Below are 21,219 nucleotides of genomic sequence, written 5' to 3' on the forward strand. Positions count from 1 at the left end.
ACAGAGGATGAGATGGTTGGATGGCATCACCAATTCAATGGACATGAGTCTGGGTGAACTCCGTGAGTTGGTGACGGACAGGGAGGCCTGGTATGCTGCAGTCCATGGGGTCGCAAAGAGTCGGACACGACTCAGCAACTGAACTAAACTGAAATTCTTACAAGCCAAAATGCTCGTTCAAACATATGCGCATGTAAAATTCTGCTAGATATGGTCCAACCACAAACCACTCAGCCACAAACGCTGAGTCAATTTCCACTCCCTCCAGTAGTATGTGAGAGCATCTGCTCCCCATTGTCTTCAACACACACAGCATTGATAATCTTCCATATCAGCTGTTAATCTCTTTCATTTTACTAGGTAAGGATGATCCATGTTTTACCACTTCTTCTGCTGAAAGTTAAATATCGTTTTGTGTTTTGACTCTCTGTACTTTTTGATGATTTGCTTGATCATACTTGATGGAGGAAGGTCAGGAATGTTTTCTCCTGGGCCAGCAGCAAAGAAATACATCTGCATCTTACTCTGCCACCCCAGTTCAGGATTATGATGGATATACCTCTTTTTCCCTTTAAGCTCAGAAGGGTATCATTTTTAAGTTTTTTTCTGTTGCATAGATTAAGTGCTTAATCAGGATCCATCTACTCTTATTGCTCTTCAGTTCAGTTCAGTTCAGTCGCTCAGTCGTATCCGACTCTGCAACCCCATCAACCACAGCACGCCAAACCACCCTATTTCATCTAAAATTTACATGCCTGTTTTCTATCCATTTATATTTATAAATAAAATTGGCACAGGAGAGCTCCATCAGTTATTTGGGGAGGTCACTCTTCCACATCCCCAGGACGGCCTTCTATCTACTGCATTCATTAAGAGAAACTGGCAGATCATTGAATAATTTTGTTTCCAGGTTGAGTTCTTTTCCTCCATGCAAGTCACCTGCCACCTTTTATTTTAAAAGAAGGAACTAAGATCCAAAGAGATTAAGCACATAAGATCTGGGTCCATTACTTCCTAGTACTAAGTTCTGTTACCAAACAATGAAAATACTCTCTTCCTGGGACTGCAGACCTCAAATGCTTCCACTGTTGATTCCTGCTTCCATGCTATATTCCTTCTCTCACTCTTACACAGATCCCAGCTACTTGGTGGGGAGGAAGGGCAGGGACTGGGATGGAAGGGGACAAGGTAGGCTCTACCCCAGCCCCCTTCAGCCTGCACACTCATAACCTGTCATCATCTGAAACTTCTCAATGACTAACGTCTCTCTCCACGACCAGAATATCCCATCCATGCAGATGGCTTACTCAATCATGCCCAGTATAAGTTGGGATCCTTTGGACCCACTTTATTTTCCCTATTCACTCACTCCTTTCTTTGCTTCCAATTCAGCTTAGACTCCATGTCCCACCATTTTAATCACTCTTGCCCAAATCCTAAACCTCCTTAGTCCCTCTGTACATGGAAAAACGTAAGCCTGCATGAATGCGACATCCCAAATTCTTTATACCTCAGACAGCTAAGAACTTCAGGAAAAACTCCCTAAACCAGCAGATGGTTCCACCATAAGCCTAGCCATCAACTGCTTGCTGAATAATCCCAACAGTTCTACCACCTTTCTCAAAACAAACTGCCGTGACTCTTCATAACAATAATTTGAAACCTGCACTCTCCACAGATCTTCACTCCCCAAGTGGTGGTCATCAGACAAAAACTGTCTCCCCCACAGTCTGTATCTTCCTGTGCACCTTTCCTTCCCTTCACTTGTTAAAGGAGGAAGGGATACTATTTCAAAGTCATTCCCTCCCTCCAACTGTACTCTGGGGCCCATCCTTTCCTACCTTCTTAGGAATCTTGAACTTTTAAGTATTTCCTGTATCTTCAACTCCTCTCTAATGAAGATTTCCCATCAGCATTTACACAGGCTCAACTCATTCCTCTTAGAAAAGAGTAGAGGGGTAAGTAAAGAGAAAAGAAAATAAAAAAGCAGAAAGAAAAAGTGTCCTTCTGTGTCAAGACCCTCCAGCTATGTCTGTTTTTTCAAATCAAAACCAAACTTTTAGACCCACTAACCTTGTTATCTAGTTTTTCATCTCCTTCTCACCAATCCAAACTTGCATTCCACTCTCCAGAGCTTCTAACACAGTTCCTGTCACAGTCACCATCACTTTTTGTCACTAAAGTTTTGGACAAATATTGATCCTAATCTTCTGCCATTTAATCTCAGTTAATATTTTTTTCTTCAGCTTGGGATGTCAAGAAACAAAAATTCCCTAAGAGTAAGAATCTGTTCCATGAGGTGTTGACTGTCAGCGCCTTGAAGAGTACTGGATACACAGTAAGTACTCAATAAATACATGGTGAATGAATAAGTTTTCCTCCCAAGTTTCTGTCAAAGTCATTCTTCAGGATCAATGCAAATAGCACCTTCCTTAAAAAATCTTTTATAATCCTGATAAATAGAATTAGATGATGTGTCCTACATATGTTAGGCAATAGGCCAGGCACTGGGGATACAGAATTTAAGACAGAGTCCCTGGATAAAAGATTCTCAATCTGGAATTCATATACTTGTACTATAGTCCTTAACTATATACTTTATATTCATTTAACAACTAAGTGGATGCCTATCCTACAACAAACACAGAACCTGTATCTCCTATTCTCTTAATGTCAAACTACCACAAAGATCAGAGACTTAATAATTCTTGAATTGCACTTAAAATAATGATAGAAAAATTCTTCAAAACGTTTTCTAAGATAAATGTTAGGAACCAAAATCACAATGCTTCCCAACTACTTCTTACTTGCCTATTAATTATATAACAGTATTCCTATATAAATTAACTCACATTAAAAAAGCTTTATGGTTTTTCAGATACACAAATGGTAATACTGTACAATGAAATACTGCTAAAAAGTACTTTAAAATGTAAAATATGCCTATCCTTTGATCCAGCAATCTTGCTTTTGAGACTTGACCCCAAATACAAGGACGTATATATACTTCTGGGCCTAGAAGTTAGCAGAGTAAGAATGAAGTGAAGAGAGAAATCTGCAGAGAAATATGTATAGTATGACTTCCTTTTGTTTTTTAAAAAGGCAAAAAATACAGAGTACATAATTACATAAACAGAAGCAAAGTAGCAGAAAGACACAGTCCAACTATTAATACTGGTTATTCCAAAGCACAGAACTGGATGAACAGAAAGAGAAACAACTACTTTTCATGTCTTCCTCTATACTGGTTGCTATAGGGCACATATCATTTTCATAGGTAATATATGAAGTTATTATCTATAAAAAAAGTTTATTCTTTCTCACTGTCCTTCCATTTTAATATGAGCATTCCCCAAGATCTGAGCATTTGCCATACAATCATCCTACAAATATAAACCACAGTGCGATACAGAGCAACTTAAATGGAAAAAAGAAGGACAGAAGTCAGGCCTCAGTGACTCCTCTTCTCACCAAGAGGCTTCATATAAGGAGGGGAAATGGGGGATGCTGACACCACAGGACATTTAAACACAATAAAACAATGTTAATAAAAAATAACAAAACAATGTGGAAATGGAAATGACTGGCAGGTTCCCAAGCTTCCTTAAAAAATAAAAGCCAATTAATTCTTAATGTGTTTGAGATACTGTATGATTCTAATAATGTTTTTTCTTTTGGACACCACTGCAGTTGGAAGTCAAATTTCACATACTAAATGTTATTTCTATAGGAAATATACCTTATCAATAACATCAGAAAATATTCCAAAAGCCTGAACTCACTAGTTTCGAGCACACAAGGGCAACTACTGTTCCATCTGCTTTCAAAACCTGTGCAGGAAGCCATTCTCAGACTATACTGGATAAATAAGCTATCTTATGCTCAGCATAGTCAGGGAATGGTATGGCTGCCACCATTCTCACATACTGATATCTGTATGGCACTTCACAGTTGAAAAAGCTCTTTGATACACATGAACCAAATGTTCCAGCTAAGAGAAACCATTAAAATAAAATACTTACACCTATCATTATAAACATATGCAACAATTTAATCTTCAACAAACAAGGTGGCAAATAATGAACTTGAAATGTATGTTTGGAAGTCATTATATCAGTTAAAATTACATAGTAGGTATTTAAATTTTTCATAAACAGAAAAATTCAGGCAAGAAATGGCCACAAAACCAGAAGTTTATTGTTAGTTTTATAAGCAAAGGTCAATTACTTCTACCGCAGTAGACTATGACTGATTGTTTGAGACGTAATCTGCTCACAACCTTTTCTTTGTACATTAACAGCAAACATAAGAAAATCTGGGCTATAATTCTTGACAAATTATTTCTTATACCACTTCTTCTCCAAAGAGGGTAAAAAACACTACATAAATAAGGTTTCATTTTATGGAATGATGATCTTGCAAAAAGGATTAATATGATTTTATATAGATTATTAAGGTTTGAAAAGTGAAAATTTTAATTTGAAAAAATCTAACTAGGCATGCAAAATAACATATACGTCAATGTGTGCACATGCTAAGTTGCTACAGTTATGTCTGACTCTTTGCAATCTGATGGACTGGGGGTTTCTCTGTCCATGGGATTCTCGAGGCAAGAATACTTGAGTGGGTTCCCATGCCCTCCTCCAGGGGATCTTCCTGACCCAGGGATCGAACCTGCATCACGTATGTCTCCTGCATTGGCAAGTGGTTTCTTTACCACTAGTGCCACTTGGGAAGCCCCATACACCAATATGCCAAAGACTAAAAATGAAAGATATATTTACATTTACTTTCAGACACAGCAAAAATAAGCAAAATTTATAATGCTTTCTACACACTGTAGGTATTTTACACAGATTAAATAAAACTTTTCCAGAAAAACACTCCATATACATGAAGGTAAGGTATATTTTCAGGTATTCAGATACTTTCAGAGAAGGGAATGAAGAATGGGCCCATTCACAAAGAAACAACAAGACTTCATAAATCATCTAATATAAATAAGAACTAGAATTCAACATGAAAAACTTAAATGAGGTTCAGTGATAATCAGAAAGTCCACATAAAGCAAATTCATTTAAAACAGAGACCAAATATCATGGTAAACAGTGGGAATAAAGAGTTTGACAGAGACATTCTCTTGAAAAATATTTTAGTTTTTTTAACATCATAAAACTTTAATATCATAAAATGTTGGCTTTTGTGGAAAAAATTTCCCCAATAAATTGGATGATAGCTCAAAGCCATTTGATTTTCACAGTGCAATCATGGAGATTTTTTGGTTTTGGAGTTTTTAAAAATACTCAAAACACATCAAGCCTCCTAATGCTAATTTTAGTATCTTAATCTTTGAATTATTATCTTTTTAAATACCTCTAAATCAAAGTCATCCTTGTTGGTCTTTCCCTTCCTTACTTTTTAACTGGTCTATCGGATACTGTAACATCCATAAATCATTTAGGAATCTTAACACGCAAAGAAAGCACAGGCCCAGAAAGACGCACAGACTAAGTAAAGAGGGGTTTCTGAATGGGGACTAATTTTTTTTTTTAAATTTTATTGTAGTATAGTTCATTCACAATGTTGCATTAGTTTCAGGTGTACAGCAAAGTGATCTGGCTATACATATACATATATTCATTCTTCTTCAGATTCTTTTCTCAGATAGGTTATCACAGAATATTGAGTAGAGCTGTGCTATACAGTAAGTCCTAGCTGGTTATCTATCTTATATGTAGTACTGTGTGGGACTAAGTGGTATATTAGTGAATATTTTGCTTTCCTATACAACTCCTGCAACTTTGTAACTGCAGGAATTAGATAGTGAATTTCCACCTAAGGAGAACCCACTGTATAAGTACTTTTATTACATGCTTATACAATAAGAGAGGATATACATCCTGGTTCTGGATATCTTAAGATACATAAACATATCTTGATCAGGACTACATTATAAATAACTTTTTTAAAATGTAATGTAATACTGTACCAAGGTTGTAAGGGAGTTCCTTTTCATGTAGAGTCTCTCCAAGTACTGTAGTCCCTCATCTTTCAGTAACTCCAATGGGAAATGCTGCAGATTCCTGTAATTTAAGAACAAATTCTTGTGCTTTTCCAGCCTTGCCACAGAGATCGTCTTACAAAGTTCGGATGCCATGGCTGAACATAATCCATCAGGCACGCTGCAGTACTACATCTTGTCAAAACTGGTCCATTTCTAAAGAGAACAAAAAACCTGAAAATTATGATACTGGTAACAAAAGCTGCCAAATAAACCAGTTACATATATAGCTATTTGCAGACATTAAAAAGAGAGTTACACATCAATTCCTACATTTCTATTTCATAGCAACTAAATTTTCATACATATTTAAAAGATTAAAATGAATAACTATTTAATAAAAAGGTACTCTCACTATTTAAACAATATTTACTACTTAGTAGAATAGTCCTATTTGAAAAAATAGTTCTTGAAATTGAGACAGGAATCCCTATCTAAGAGAACAGAGACCAGTTTCATAACACATAACTGAAGAAAGAGCTTAAAAATCAGACACTGTAAGCCATTTCCTTCCTTCCTACCTCATTTTGTCTTTAGCTTAAAATATTTTTAAAATATTTAAATCTATATAAACTATGACTAGATCATTTACACCTTCATTTTCTTCACTTCTTACTATCTAAATATTGTTCTCTATTGTAATATTTTCTTTCTTTTCTCGTCATTCTCTTTTCTTTCTTCTTAGCTTTGCAGATTATCAGAAGTAGCAAAGAAACAGACCTGGGGACATGGTTTTACTCTATTATTTCAATGAAAGAAGAAATACTGCCCTAGGAAATAAGAATCTTATACTTTTCTATTACAACCTCTCTGGGCTTCAGCTGCCTAACATATACAATGGAGACAGCAATTTATTGGTAAGGGCCAAAACCCAGAACAGATTAAATTCCCTTCTAGCTCTAAACTGACATGGGTAGGAAGAGAAATAAGATTTGCCATCTTATCAATTAGACACAGGGCAGAAACAAACTTCACAATCGCCATAAAAAGAAACAAGCTCAGAGCTACAATAATCTGCCCAAGGTCAAGCAGCTCATAAGGGAATAAAGGATTTTTTTTTCTTTGGGTGGGGAAGGTTGTCCAGACTGAAGTCTTCACACACACAGACCAACAGGATTCTACAAGATACTAAGGAAATGCTAAAACACTAAAAACAAGTTGAGCTTTGTTCAAAGATTCTGCTCTCGTTTACTTGGGCACCCTTCCTCAAACTCTCCAAAGGAAAATACCTTTCAAAGAAAATGCTTTTTCTTAAGCAAAATTTTCACTGAGAATCGACACCAAATTAGTACAAATGTAGTAACATAAGCTTTCAATAAGCAACGTCTTGTAACTTTTTGGTTATATTCTATTATTTCCAAACTCTAATTCCTAATAGGAAAGTATCTGCTATTTTATATAAAAGGGCAGAGAATATGGAGTACTCAATAATCTCCCCAATGGAGCATGAGAGTCCAATACCTTCCCATTTTTATACTAGCTACTCACTTACCTATTTTTATGAGACATATTACATGACTCTAAACAAGATAATCTTTCCACATCTTAATTCTCTCTGTGAAGCAAGGATAACTAGGCTAGAAATAACGCTGATGATTGTTATTTGGAAGGGGAAGCTTTCTGGGTAATTATTCATTTAAATGGTAAACTGGAAGCAGTTTAGGTGTCTCAGAAACACCTCAAACTTAACACTTTCAAATAGGAGTTTTTAATTTTCATCACCTATCCAAATCTCTCCCAGTCTTTCCAAACACCAGGAAATCCTGAAGTCAAGAATGATTCCACCCACCTATCCTGAATGAGTCACCCACCACCTCCAATCCATCACAAGGCCTATGGTTTCCATCTCCAACATACACTTCAAATCAATCCACATTTCTCCATCTGCCAAAATGGAAAACCAGTCATCTCCTGCCTGGCCATATATTTTACTGGTCTCCTTGTGTTTAGTCATTCTGTAATACATTAATCACTTAGCAGGGAGCTTTTAAAAAAGTAAATTCAATTAAGTCTCCCTCTCTTTCTCAGGTAAATTCACTCCCTAGTCACATGAATTCTTAAAAAAAAAAAAAAAAAACCTTCAAAAGTTTATTCAGAAAAATCAAACTTACCAGGTATTGAGGGCTCTTCACAACCTGGTCCCACCCACTCCTTCAGCCTGGCAGCACCCTTCCTGGTTTCTCACCAAAGTCCTGGGCTTTTCTAGTGCTTCTGAGTGCCGCACTCTTCACATCACTTGCTGCTCTCCTCTTAGCCTTGAAAACACTGTCTCAACACCCTTCAGGTTTCAGTGTAAAATCACTGCTGCTGCTGCTGCTGCTAAGTCACTTCAGTTGTGTCTGACTCTGTGTGACCCCATAGACGGCAGCCCACCAGGCTTCCCCATCCCTGGGATTCTCCAGGCAAGAACACTGGAGTGGGTTGCCATTTCCTTCTCCAATGCATGAAAGTGAAAAGTGAAAGTGAAAAGTGAAAGTGAAGTCGCTCAGTCGTGTCAGACTGTTAGCAACCCCATGGACTGCAGCCTACCAGGCTTCTCCGTCCAAGGGATTTTCCAGGCAAGAGTACTGGAGTGGGGTGCCATCACCTTCTCCAGTAAAATCACTTCTCCATCCCAAATAAATGATTCTCTCTTCCTCTTTCTTTGTAGGACTCTCCACAATTTATAATCTATATATTTATTGATGTATCTGTCTATTATCAATCTAGTCAAGAGACTGTTCCATGAGCTCCTGAGGGCAGAGATCCCGCTGTTTTCTTCACATTTATATACCTGCCTCTAGCGCAAAGCAGGCCCTCAAACAGCTGATGAACTGCTGAAAGTAGGGCATGTGAGTAACACTGCAAGGTAGTTTTTTTCCTCTCTGATCTAAGGTCAGCTTGTAGATACTATAGGCTGAGTGCTTTCTATGTGCTTTGATCTCTCAATCCTTAAAACTCTGCATTGCGATATGTTATTTAGCGTGTTTTATAGATGAGGAAACTGAGTTTTCTCAGAGAGCAACTCCTCAGAATTCCAACCCAAATGGACAACTTCAAAGCCTGTGCATTGTTCTACAGTGCAGCCTTTCATGAACTTGTTTCTTCCTATTACTATTTAAACGGTAGGCAACACTTACACAAATTTAAGACCACAAAGCACAGCCCACATTCCTTGATGGTTAGATCCAGTGAGAGAATACAGCATAACCTGATGGCTTTCCTTCTAAATCCTGCAGAGATGGGTAGGATTGACTGCCTTAAAAACGTCACTACACTCTGTTAAAATGCAGTTTGGCAGATGAAATCTACACAAATGAAATCTGAAAGCTGTCAATAATAAATAATGGTAATGGTTTTTCAAATGCATTCATTGGCAGTACAGGATAATTTTCTCACACATACTCCCTTCGGTACCTCTTATCCACAATTAAAAGCAAATGATACACTTAATATTAGCTGTATACAATTGTATCTGCATAGGAGTTTTCTGACAGGTAAACACCAATCCACTCTATTACTGTTTAAAGCAAACAAACCTTTCCACCTTAAGAAAATTCCACACATTTTTAAGCAGGTGTGTTTTAAAGAGAAAGGAGTACCTTCGATTGACTTCTGTACTTAACTCGGTGGAATACCCACTCCAGCTTCCTAATATTGGATATTAGAGGATTAGAATCGTACATTAAAAGCGTCTGTTATTTTCTCAGTACTGAGAACGTTGACAGAAGTCAGGCAAAACACATACCATTTTGCCCAGTTAACCAAGCACTCTCGCCTTTAGAGTTTGGAAGCAGTGAGACTAGTAGAAAGGATTTCACAGACTTGGTGAAAGGATTCTGCGACCACCTAGGGCTAGGAGGGCCCGGCGGCAGTGGCGACCCGAGGCCCGGGTGGGCCCGCTCGGGCCGGGGTCCACTTGCTGCGGCCCGACGCCTCTACCAGGCTCGGCCTGCCTGGCCAGCTGCCGGGCCAGAGGGCACTGCTACGTGAGACATCCGAAGCAGCAAAGCACCACTCACCTCTGCCGGCGGAGCCAGCGCTCCCGAGTTGAGGGGCGCCGGACTGCTAGCCCGGGCTCGGCAGGCGGGGCGGAGCGCCGGCGGCGACGGGGCGGGGCGCGGGGGAAAGCGGGGCGGGACGGGGCGGGACCCTCTCTTCAGAGGTTTGGGGGAGGAGTGAGCCCGGGAGAGGAAGCTCGCGATAACACGCCCCTGTGGTCGCCGCCTTACGATAGGTCGGGCGAGATGCTCGTTTTCCAAACGACGTGCCTATTGGTCAAAACTGCGGCTTCTCTGCGACTGCCCCCGCCTCCGGTTCGGTCCTTGCTTCCGGCTCTGGCTTCGAGGGTTACCGTTGAGGTGAAGGTTTGTGCTCAGAGTTTTGAGAGGGTGGTTTAGCTGGCTCCGGCCTCAGCGACCGTCAGTAATTTATCAGTTCTTTTGTTCATACGTTCACTGACGCACTTGTCCCCGTATTCAATACATACGTGGAGAAATGACAAGAATAACACCCAGTGTGTACCAGGCGAGGTTCTAAGGTCTGTGCACAGGTTATCTCACTTCACTTTCATGGCAATCCTATGACACAGATTACTATTATTGTACTCGTTTGACGGATGAACAACTGAGACCCGGTGGTTTTCTGTAATATGGCCGAGGTTAGTGATCAAGTAGTAAGCTTATTAAAGCACAGTATAAAAAGTCACTGCGCGCTGGCAAGTTCGTTCCAAACTTGAGGCAGTAACCCAGTCTCTGCTCTTGAAATACTTGAAGTGTGCTGCGAGAAACGATCGTTAAAAGGACACTAACAATTTAGTGAGTAAAATACTCTGGCAGTTCCTAGCATGACTGAGTCGTCTATCAATAAATATTTAAGAATATTCCCGTGTCAGCAGAAAGTCATAAAAAAAGGGAGAATCTTTAATGCTGGTAAAAAGGAAAAAAAAAAAAAAAAAAAAAAAGATCCGAGCATTGTTAGGGAACAGTACAAAATACTTTTTAAAGTTCCTCGCTTGTTAATATGACAACGTTTCTTCTGAAATGAAGTTTAAAAAAAACTTCCTCTTCAGAAACCACTATTATTCTTTGAAATGCTTGATGTTGATTAAACTACTGGTTCATTGTCAAGCAATCTACTTAATTACTGTTAGAGGTAACCTACAGAGCAGACTTATATTAAGTAAAAATAAGACCTATGGCAAAATAACGTCTACCATCTGAAACTGACAGAAAAGTAGCCATGTGATTCTTTGTATTAATATATTATCCTGTGTGTGCCCTGCTCAGTGGTGTCGGACTCTGCCACCCCACCCACTGTAGCCTGCCAGGCTCCTCTGTCCATGGAATTTTCCAGGCAAGCATACTGGAGTGGGTTGCCATTTCCCACCTAGTGATCGAACCTGCGTCTTCAGAATCGCAGGCAGATTCTTTACCACTGAGCCACCTCGGAAGCCCATATTATCCTATGGACACTCTTAAAAGTTGTCTGAATTTGTCAAATGTAAGTTTCACGTTTTGCCTCACTCAAAACAAGGGGGGTGGAGGCAATCCTCTAATTCAAACCAGTAATTTGGCAGTCTTTGGTAAACTTTAAAATCAACGGGCAGTGATACCACTTTAAGAAAATTCCAAAGAAAAGACCAACCCCGTTTTAAAAATCCCACCTCTGGCTCCCAAGGATTGGGTTGCAAACTTAAACAAAATACTCTCCTCCACTCCCTATTGGTGCATAATCTATCATTCATTCTCCCTGGAATTTGTGTGGTACCAGGTCGCTTTACGGGAAAAGACTGCTCCAATTTAGCCTGGAATTACCCAGCTTTAGACTTTTATCAGGGTGCTCAATCTGTAAAAAGAATCACCAAACTGATAAAACCAGTACAGCGTGGATCAAACTGGTAAATCAGGGTACCGAGACAACTGTCAATCCAGCGAAAAAGAAACGGACAACTTTCAAGCCCACAGGGTAACTGACAAAGGATTTTACGACACAGTGAGAGATGTGAGAGTTAAACTTTTCTGATTTTTTTTTTCTTTTGCTAGTTTTAAAGGTGTAGATGTCAAAGGAAAAGGAAATAAACTGCTGGCATAATGCAAGAATGGCAGGAGGAGAGTTTTTCAGAGGGTGTTTTTCTTTTAGAAAGAACATTATTTGCAGATTAGCAGTGGATTTTTGAATAGTAAAGGGAACAAGGTAATAAAATTTACTAAAGATTATTTTATACTCCAAGAATCTGTGGTTTGTTATTGCTTTAATATGGATTTAGAGGAACACTTAATAATGTTATTGTAATTATTAGGGGAAATAGATATTTTTCTTTGTGTATTATCATACCTAGCATAATAGGCAATCCAGCTGTTAAAAGATATCATCTTTGGACCCAAGTTTTGTGTATATATGTAGATTTGGAGATCCAGGGACATATCTGCTAATGACAAAGGAAAACATAATATTGGTATATGAAATAGAATCACAAGGTGATGAATGTAAGGATAAATTCTCAAAAATGAAGTCCAGCATTTATATTTTCAAGAATGATGTTTCCACTAAAACTAAAATATAAATTCAGAAAATACTGATAAATGAGGATGATGTATATTAAAGCTTAATTTGGAATAGCAGCATTTTTAAAAAATCCAGCCCAATGTAAAATTACAAAATATAAAAATGTAATGATTCTTCAAACATTAATTCAGCTAATAAATATACCTAGTGGCACATTTATTCCTCTACAAGGCCTAGCTCAAGAGTAGGTATGCAATAAATATTTCTTGAGTGTCCTCTATTAATCCATATATGGGGATATAAAATAATGAAATACACTCTCTAAAGAAGCTCATACTCTGTCTCCCTGGGAGAAGGAGACTCAAAAAGTTTAATGAAGACTTCTAGATAGTTCTTGGTGCGTAGATGACTGTTGTAGACCATAGGTTCTTCAGGTGCTTAGGCCAGTAGAGCAGAAATATTCAGGGAGAGTTTCACAGTGGGGTTAAGACCCATTTGGGGCTTGAGCAATGGGCAAAATTTCAGTAGAAATTGTGTAGAAATTTCAGTCAAAAAAGAAAAGAAATAGCACCCCAGGTAGTGGGTGAGTTGTTACTGAATATGTGCAGCATAAAGAATAATTAACTCTGAGCAACAGAAGTTTCATTTGGGGATCTTGTTTTAATCTTCAAAAAAGAAAAAAGCATGAGAATGTTACACAGAAAGTCAAAATTGCCAGAATTAAGGAGTTTGGTCCTGGATTTTAAAAGTAATATTTGAAAAAGATAAGACTGACATTTCAAGAACAGAGACCAGGAGCTAAAATATTAATACTATAAATAATGGAATATAGATTGGTAGCAGCCTCATGAGACATTTTCTCCAAATATCATCACATGGGAATAACATAAATCTTGATTCATTTCTTTCTTTTATTTTAAAGCATTGATCTTTTTTTTTGTTTAGCACTATTTATTATTATGTGTAATAATATATAACAAGATATTATGTATAGATGAGGTGATAGTTGTGGTGCTATAAAACAGTAAAAGTGATTGTTTACATTGCATCGTTTTTTGCTCCTTTTCCCTCAGAATTTACCTGTATTTCTTGGTTCTATTTAACTGATTTGAGGGAATGTCAACCAAAAAAAAAGTTGTGACTGAAGAATACCATGGGAAGATGGGAGATATTCATACTCAGACTATAGGCTTTCACGTGACCTGTTTCTCTGAGACAAAATTCAATTCCATATACTCCATGAGCTGCTACCATGTACCAGATGATATCCTTCCAGTGGTGGGGGGTGGGGAGGGGAAAAGGTGAATCAAGGGCTCCACCTCCACTCCAAAAAGCAAAGTGCTTCAGGGATACCAAGCAGAATATTTGTCTCCTGCTTCAAAATTTGCTTCAGAGAATCCGAAGGTCATCTATCCTAACTTCTTGATTAGCAGTTCTTAATCAGTTAGATGGAGAAGGACGTTGTCTCTAGCTGTGGAAAAGAATCCTGAGACAAGGCCCCTTGATGGCAGATGTGGCAGACTGCGATGTTCACCAAGTATTCCATTTACTCCCCTGGGTATGTAGCCCTCTTTGCAGTTAGGGAGCAAATGAAATGTTAGTGCGAGTTGGGTTATGTATGGGCGATGATAATGAAAAGCCCATGCACAGTTTTTCCACCTCTGTTACTCTGCCATGACTCTTGTTGATGTACAGTTAAACCTTGGTCAACCTAGTTCTCTTGAGAGACTGGATCAAACATTCCTACTCCCCACCTCCATCTACACCCACTACTAAATCAAGAGGGTCTGTAGCACATAGGAGTTAGTATCTTACCTCATCATAGCCTAATAAATGATTCTGACTACCTAAGACAACTTTTTCCCTGGAGATGTTGACGTTTCATGTAAGTTTTCTTAAGGAAAAAATGCCCTAATCAACTGCGTTTCGTCTATCAAATGGATGATATGTTTGGGGAAAAGTCATCCTGTAAAGATGGTTTAATTTTCTGTCCAGTAAACATTTATTGAGGCCTATTAGGTGTCAGGCACTAATGCCATGTGACTCATCTATGTGTAGAGCCAAAATATTAAGATTGGTTTTCAAACTTTTGGGAACCTCTGTCATATTGTTTTTGTGGATCAAGGCTTCTTTCCCTATCTTATAAAAGTCTTGTAGTTAGAAGATTTATTTATAAAAGAATTGCATATAAAATGGCATGGTGGTTTCATATCTATTTTTTAACAGTAAGGTATAATTTACATACTATAAAACTCACACTAAGGATATAACTCAATGATTTTTTTAAAGAAAATTTACAGAGTTGTATAGCTAGCACCACATTCCATTTTTAGGAAAATGTCCATCACTGTAAAAAGATACCTCATGCCCATTTGCAAGCACTCCTCATTCTTACCCCAACCCCGGCCAATCAATAATAAATTTTCTGTCTCTATAGACTTGCCTTTTCTGGACATTTAATATAGATGGAATCATGCAATATGTGATATTTTGCATCTTGCTTCTTTCACTCAGCATAAGGTTTTTGAGACTTAACCATGTTGTCATATGTATTGGTCTATCATTCCTTTTGTTTTTTATTGAAGTATAGTTGATTTAGAATACTAGTTTTCAAATATACAACATAGTGATTCAGGATTTTTATAGATTATACTCCATTTAAAGTTATTATAAAATAATGACTTTATTTCTCTGTGCTGTACAATGTATCCTCGTTGCTTGATACATAGTAGTTTATATCTCTTAACCCCATACCCTTATCTCACTCCTCCCTACTTTCCCCTCTGCAGTGGTAACCACTGATTTGTTCTCTATATTTTTAAGTGTGTTTCTGTTTTGTTATATTCATGCAATTCTTTTATCTTTTAGATTCTACATGTAAATGATAACATGGTATTTGTCTTTGACTTATTTCACTAAGCATAAAAACCTCTAGGTGCATCCATGTTGTTGCATATGGCAGAATTCCATTATTTTTTATGACTGAGTAATAATCCATTGTGTGTATATATACAACATAATTTTTTATGTATTCATCTGTTAATGGTTGCTTCCAAATCTTGGTTATTGTAAATAATGCTGCTAGGAAAATTGGATGCATGTATATTTTGTTCTGTTTTTTTTTCAGATATATGAATGGAATTATTATTGGATCATATGGTAGTTCTATTTTTAGTCTTTTGAGGACCCTCCATACTGCTTTTCATAGTAGCTGCACAAATTTACATTCTCACCACTAATATATAAGGTTCCTTTTCCTCCACATCCCCACCAGCATTTGTTTTTTGTGATCTTTTTGATGATAGTCATTCTGACAGGTGTAAGGTGATATCTCATTGTGTATTTGATATGCATTTTTCTGAAGATTAACAGTGTTCTGCATCCTTTCATGTGCCTGTATGTCTTCTTTGGAAAAAATATTCAGTTCTTCCGCTCATTTTCAGTTGGGTTATTTGTTTTTTGATACTCAGTAATCTGAGCTGATTGTATATTTAAGGCAGTTACCTGTTGTTGATCATATCATTTGCAAATACTTTCTCCCTTTCTGTAGCTTGTCTTTCATTTTGTCAGTGGTTGTCTTTGCTGTGCAAAAGCTTTCAAGTCTAATTAGGTTCCATTTGTTTATTTTTGCTTTTATTTCTTTTACTTGAGGAGACAGATCCAAAAAACATTGCTACGATTTATATCAAAGAGCGTTCTAAGGTTTCTTTAATTAAGGAGTTTTATGGTTTCAGGTGGTACATTTAGATCTTTAATTCATTGTAAGTTTATTTTTGTGTGTAATGTGAGGACATGTTCTAATCTCATTTTCTACACATAGTTGTCCAGTTTCCCCAACACCACTTATTGAAAAGACTGTCTTTTCTCCATTGTATAGTCTTGCCTCCTTTGTTGTAAATTAACTGACCATAAGTGTGTGGGTTTTGGGGGCTCTCTATTCTGTTTTTGCCAGTACCGTGCTGTTTTGATTACTGTAGCTTTGTAGTATAGTCTGAAATCAGGAAGCCTGTTACCTCCAGCTTGGTGGTTCTTTTCTCAAGATTACTTGGGCAATTTAGGATCTTTTGTTGTTCCATATATATTTCAGGATTATTTGTTCTAATTCTGTGAAAAATTTCTTGGGTATTTTGATAGAAATTACATTAAATGTGGATATTGCTTTGAGTAGTATAGACATTTTAACAGTATCAATTCCTTGAATCCAAGAACACAGGGTATCTTTTCATTTCCTACGTCATTGGTTTATAGTTTTTAGAGTTTAAGTCTTTTACCTTTTTGGTTAAGTTAATGCCTATGTATTTTATTCTTCTTGATGAAATTTTAAATGGAATTATTTTCTTTCTCCTTCTGATAATTCATTATAAGTATATAGAAAAACAACAGGTTCTGTATATTAATATTATATCATGCAACTTTGCTAAATTCATTTTTTAGTTCTTTTGGTGGACACTTTTAGTGTTGTCTTTGTATAGTGTCATGTCGTCTGAAAATAGTGACAATTTTAATTCTTCCCTTCCAATTTAGATACCTTTTATTTATTTTTCCTCTCTGATTGGTGTGCCTGGAGCTTCTGATATTATGTTACATAGAGGTGGTGAGTGGACATCTTTCTCTTGTTAATTTTAGAGAAAATACTTTCAGTTTTTTCCCAATGAGTATGATGTTAGCTGTGAGTTTGTCATAAATGGCCTCATTATGTTGAGATTTGATAACTCTATGAAAACCTTGATGAGAGTTTTTGCTCTGAAAGGATGTTGAATCTTGTCAAACGCTTTTTCTCTCTCTATTGAGATTGTCCTGTGATTTTTATCCTTTCATTAATGTAGTATATCATATTGATTGATTACTAAATATTGAACCATACTTATATCCCTGGAATAAATCTCACTTTATCGTGGTATATGATTCTTTTTATATATTGTTGAATTTGGTTTGCTAATATTTTGTTAAGGCATTTTAGATCTACTTTCATCAGAAATATTGGCTTATCATTTTCCTTTTTTGTATTATCCTTGTCTAGTTTTGGTATCAAGGTAATGGCAGCCTCAAGGAATGAATTTGGGAGTGTTCTGCCCCCTAAATTTTTTTTGAATAATTTCAGAAGAATGGGTATTAGCTCTGTTTTATATTTGACAGAATTCACCTGTGAAACCATTCAGTCCTGGACTTTGGTTTCTTGGGAATTTTTTTATTACAAATTCAATGTCACTACTATTGATGGGGCTTCCCAGGTGGCTCTAGTGGTAAAGAACCCACCTGCCAATACAGTAGACATAAAAGATGTGGAAGTTTTATTAGCATATTGTTTAAGCTCCATATACTTCTGCTTTTCCCATTTTTCTTCCTGTAATTGATTTATAGTTTCATTCCATTGTAATCAGGAAATGCTTGATATAATTTCTATCCTTTTAAATTAGTAGAAACTTGTTTTGTGGCCTAGTTTATGATCAGTCTTATCACTGTGAACAAAGCTAGTGGAAGTGATGGAATCCCAGTTGAGATATTTCGAATCCTGAAAGATGATGCTGTGAAAGTGCTGCACTCAATATGCCAGCAAATTTGGAAAACTCAACAGTGGCCACAGGACTGGAAAAGGTCAGTTTTCATTCCAATCCCAAAGAAAGGCAATGTAAAAGAATGCTCAAACTACCACACAACTGCACTCATCTCACACACTCGTAAAGTAATGCTCAAAATTCTCCAAGACAGACTTCAGCAATTTGTGAACCATGAACTTCCAGATGTTCAAGCTAGCTTTAGAAAAGGCAGAAGAACCAGATATCAAATTGCCAACGTCCACTGGATCATGGAAAAAGCAAGAGAGTTCCAGAAAAACATCTATTTCTGCTTTCTTGACTATGTCAAAGCCTTTGACTGTGTGGATCACAATAAGCTGTGGAAAATTCTGAAAGAGATGGGAATACCACACCACCTGACCTGCCTCTTGAGAAACCTATACGCAGGTCAGGAAGCAGCAGTTAGAACTAGACATGGAACAACAGACTGGTTCCAAATAGGAAAAGGATACATCAAGGCTGTATATTGTCACCCTGCTTATTTAACTTATATGCAGAGTACATCATGAGGAACACTGGGCTGGAAGAAACACAAGCTGGAATCAAGATTGCCGGGAGAAATATCAATAACCTCAGATATGCAGATGACACCACCCTTAGGGCAGAAAGTGAAGAGGAACTAAAAAGCCTCTTGATGAAAGTGAAAGAGGAGAGTAAAAAAGTTGGCTTAAAGCTCAACATTCAGAAAACGAAGATCATGGCATCCGGTCCCATCACTTCATGGGAAATAGATGGGGAAACAGTGGAACAGTGTCAGACTTTATTCTTGGGGGCTCCAAAATCACTACAGATGGTGACTGCAGCCATGAAATTAAAAGACGCTTACTCCTTGGAAGGAAAGTTATGACCAACCTAGATAGCATATTCAAAAGCAAAGCTATTCAGTTCAGTTCATGTGCTCAGTCATGTCCGACTCTTTGTGACCCCGTGAATCGCAGTACGCCAGGCCTCCCTGTCCATCACCAACTCCTGGAGTTCACTCAGATTCACGTCCATTGAGTCCGTGATGCCATCCAGCCATCTCATCCTCTGTCGTCCCCTTCTCCTGCCCCCAATCCCTCCCAGCATCAGAGTCTTTTCCAGTGAGTCAACTCTTCGCATGAGGTGGCCAAAGTATTGGAGTTTCAGCTTTAGCATCATTCCTTTCAAAGAAATCCCAGGGCTGATCTCCTTCAGAATGGACTGGTTGGATCTCCTTGCAGTCCCAGGAACTCTCAAGAGTCTTCTCCAACACCACAGTTCAAAAGCATCAATTCTTCAGCGCTCAGCTTTCTTCACAGTCCAACTCTCACATCCATACATCACTACTGGAAAAACCATAGCCTTGACTAGACGGACCTTTGTTGGCAAAGTAATGTCTCTGCTTTTCTGAATATATGTTAAGAAGTGTAATATTCTCTTTTTTTACACTTTATTGTTATATGATGCCATTCTTTGTCTTCTTTATAGACTTTGTTTTTAATTTTGTCTGGTATGAATTTTACTATCTCCACTCTCTTGTGATTTCTATTTGCATGAAATAACTTTTTCCATTTGCTCACTTTCAGTCTATGTGTGTCTTTTACTCTCAACTGAGTCTCTTATAAGCAGCATATAGGTGGATCTTGTTTTATTATCATCAGCCACCGTATGTCTTTTGATTGGAGCATTTAGTCCATTGACATTTCAAATAATCATTGATAGGTATGTACTTATTCCTATTTTATTAGTTGTTTTCCAGTTGTTTGCCATTCTCTGTTTATTTCTTCTTTTTCTTTCTTTTTTTTTTTTTGTCGTTGTTGTTACTTCCTTTGTAGTTTGATGATTTTCTATAATGGTACACTTGTATCCCTCTCTAGTGTGTGTGTATCTAGTATAGGTTTTTATTTGTGATTACCATATATATCAACCTATAACTATATCTATATATTTGTAAAGCTAGTCCTTTACGTTCAAAGGCATTCTATAAGATCTACAGTTTTTACTCTCCATCCACTTGAAAATTTTTACTTTTGATGTTATCTTCATTTTTATCCTTTTATCCTAGAGTAATTATTATCACTGTAGTTGATTCTATAATTTTTCTCTTTTGATTTTCATACTATCTTAAATAAGTGGTTGGTATTCAATCTTTACTATATATTTGCCTTTACTAGTGGTAACTTTCCTTTCCTATAGATTCTTGGGCTTCCCTGGTGGCTCGGTAAAGAATCTGCCTGCAATTCAGGAGACCCAGTTTGGATCCCTAGATTGGGAAGATCCCCTGGAGAAAGGAGTGGATATCCATTCCAGTATTCTTGCCTGGAGAATTACATATACAAAGGAGCCTGTCGATCTACAGATGATGGGGACAGGACTGAGAGATTCTTACTTTAGATTCTTACTTTTTAAAAAATTTAAATTTATTTATTTTAATTGGAGGCCAATTACTTTACAATATTGTATTGGTTCTGCTACACATCCACATGAATCCACCACGGGCATACACGTGTTCCCCATCCTGAACCCCCGCTCCCATCTCCCTCCCCGTACCATCTCTCTGGGTCATCCCAGTGCACCAGCCCCAAGCATCCTGTATTGAACCTGGACTAGCGATTCATTTCTTATATGATATTGAACATGTTTCCATGCCATTCCCCCAAATCATCCCACCCTCTCCCTCTCCTACAGAGTCCAAAGGACTGTTCAATACATCTGTGTCTCTTTTGCTGTCTCACATACAGGGTTATCGTTACTATCTTTCTAAATTCCATATATATGTGTTACTAAACTGTATTGGTGTTTTTCTTTCTGGCTTACGTCACTCTGTATAATCTGCTCCAGTTTCATCCACCTCATTAGAACCGATTCAAATGTATTCTTTTTAATGGCTGAGGAATACTCCATTGTGTATATGTACCACAGCTTTCTTATCCATTCATGTGCTGATGGACATCTAGGTTGTTTCTATGTCCTGGCTATTATAAACAGTGCTGCGATGAACATTGGGGTACACGTGTCTCTTTCAATTCTGGATTCCTTGGTGTGTATGCCCATTGGTGGGATTGCTGGGTCATAAAGCAGTCTTAATTTCCAGTTTTTTAAGGAATCTCCACACTGTACTCCATAGTGGCTGTA

The 21,219-nt window shown here is 37.6% G+C and overlaps 1 protein-coding gene and 1 long non-coding RNA gene across 9 annotated transcripts in view; one reads left to right on the forward strand and one right to left on the reverse strand.

Annotated features, from left to right (window-relative positions):
* Positions 1 to 10,158, reverse strand: part of LRRC28 — a 201,230-nt gene extending 191,072 nt beyond the window's left edge. For 4 of the 6 annotated variants that reach the window (XR_001919881.1, XR_001919880.1, XR_001919878.1 and 1 more), the window contains exons 1-2: positions 10,063 to 10,158; positions 5,990 to 6,217 (exon numbers count right to left, since the gene is read on the reverse strand). This is a non-coding gene — a long non-coding RNA (leucine rich repeat containing 28). Of the gene's footprint in view, positions 1 to 5,989; positions 6,218 to 8,172; positions 8,415 to 10,062 lie in introns of those variants that run through there. The other 2 variants (XR_001919879.1, XR_001919877.1) reach the window with 2 other exon arrangements.
* TTC23 (tetratricopeptide repeat domain 23) overlaps positions 11,788 to 21,219 on the forward strand; it is a 164,411-nt gene continuing 154,979 nt past the window's right edge. The window contains exon 1 of one of the 3 annotated variants that reach the window (XM_018066112.1): positions 11,788 to 12,043. Coding sequence is in view for 1 of the 3 variants with exons in the window: in XM_018066111.1 (XP_017921600.1) it covers positions 17,126 to 17,141 (16 nt within the window). In the remaining 2 variants the exon portion in view is untranslated. Of the gene's footprint in view, positions 12,044 to 17,093; positions 17,142 to 21,219 lie in introns of those variants that run through there. The other 2 variants (XM_018066113.1, XM_018066111.1) reach the window with 2 other exon arrangements.

The sequence above is a fragment of the Capra hircus genome, chromosome 21 (genome assembly GCF_001704415.2).
Source record: "Capra hircus breed San Clemente chromosome 21, ASM170441v1, whole genome shotgun sequence".
NCBI lineage: Eukaryota > Metazoa > Chordata > Mammalia > Artiodactyla > Bovidae > Capra > Capra hircus.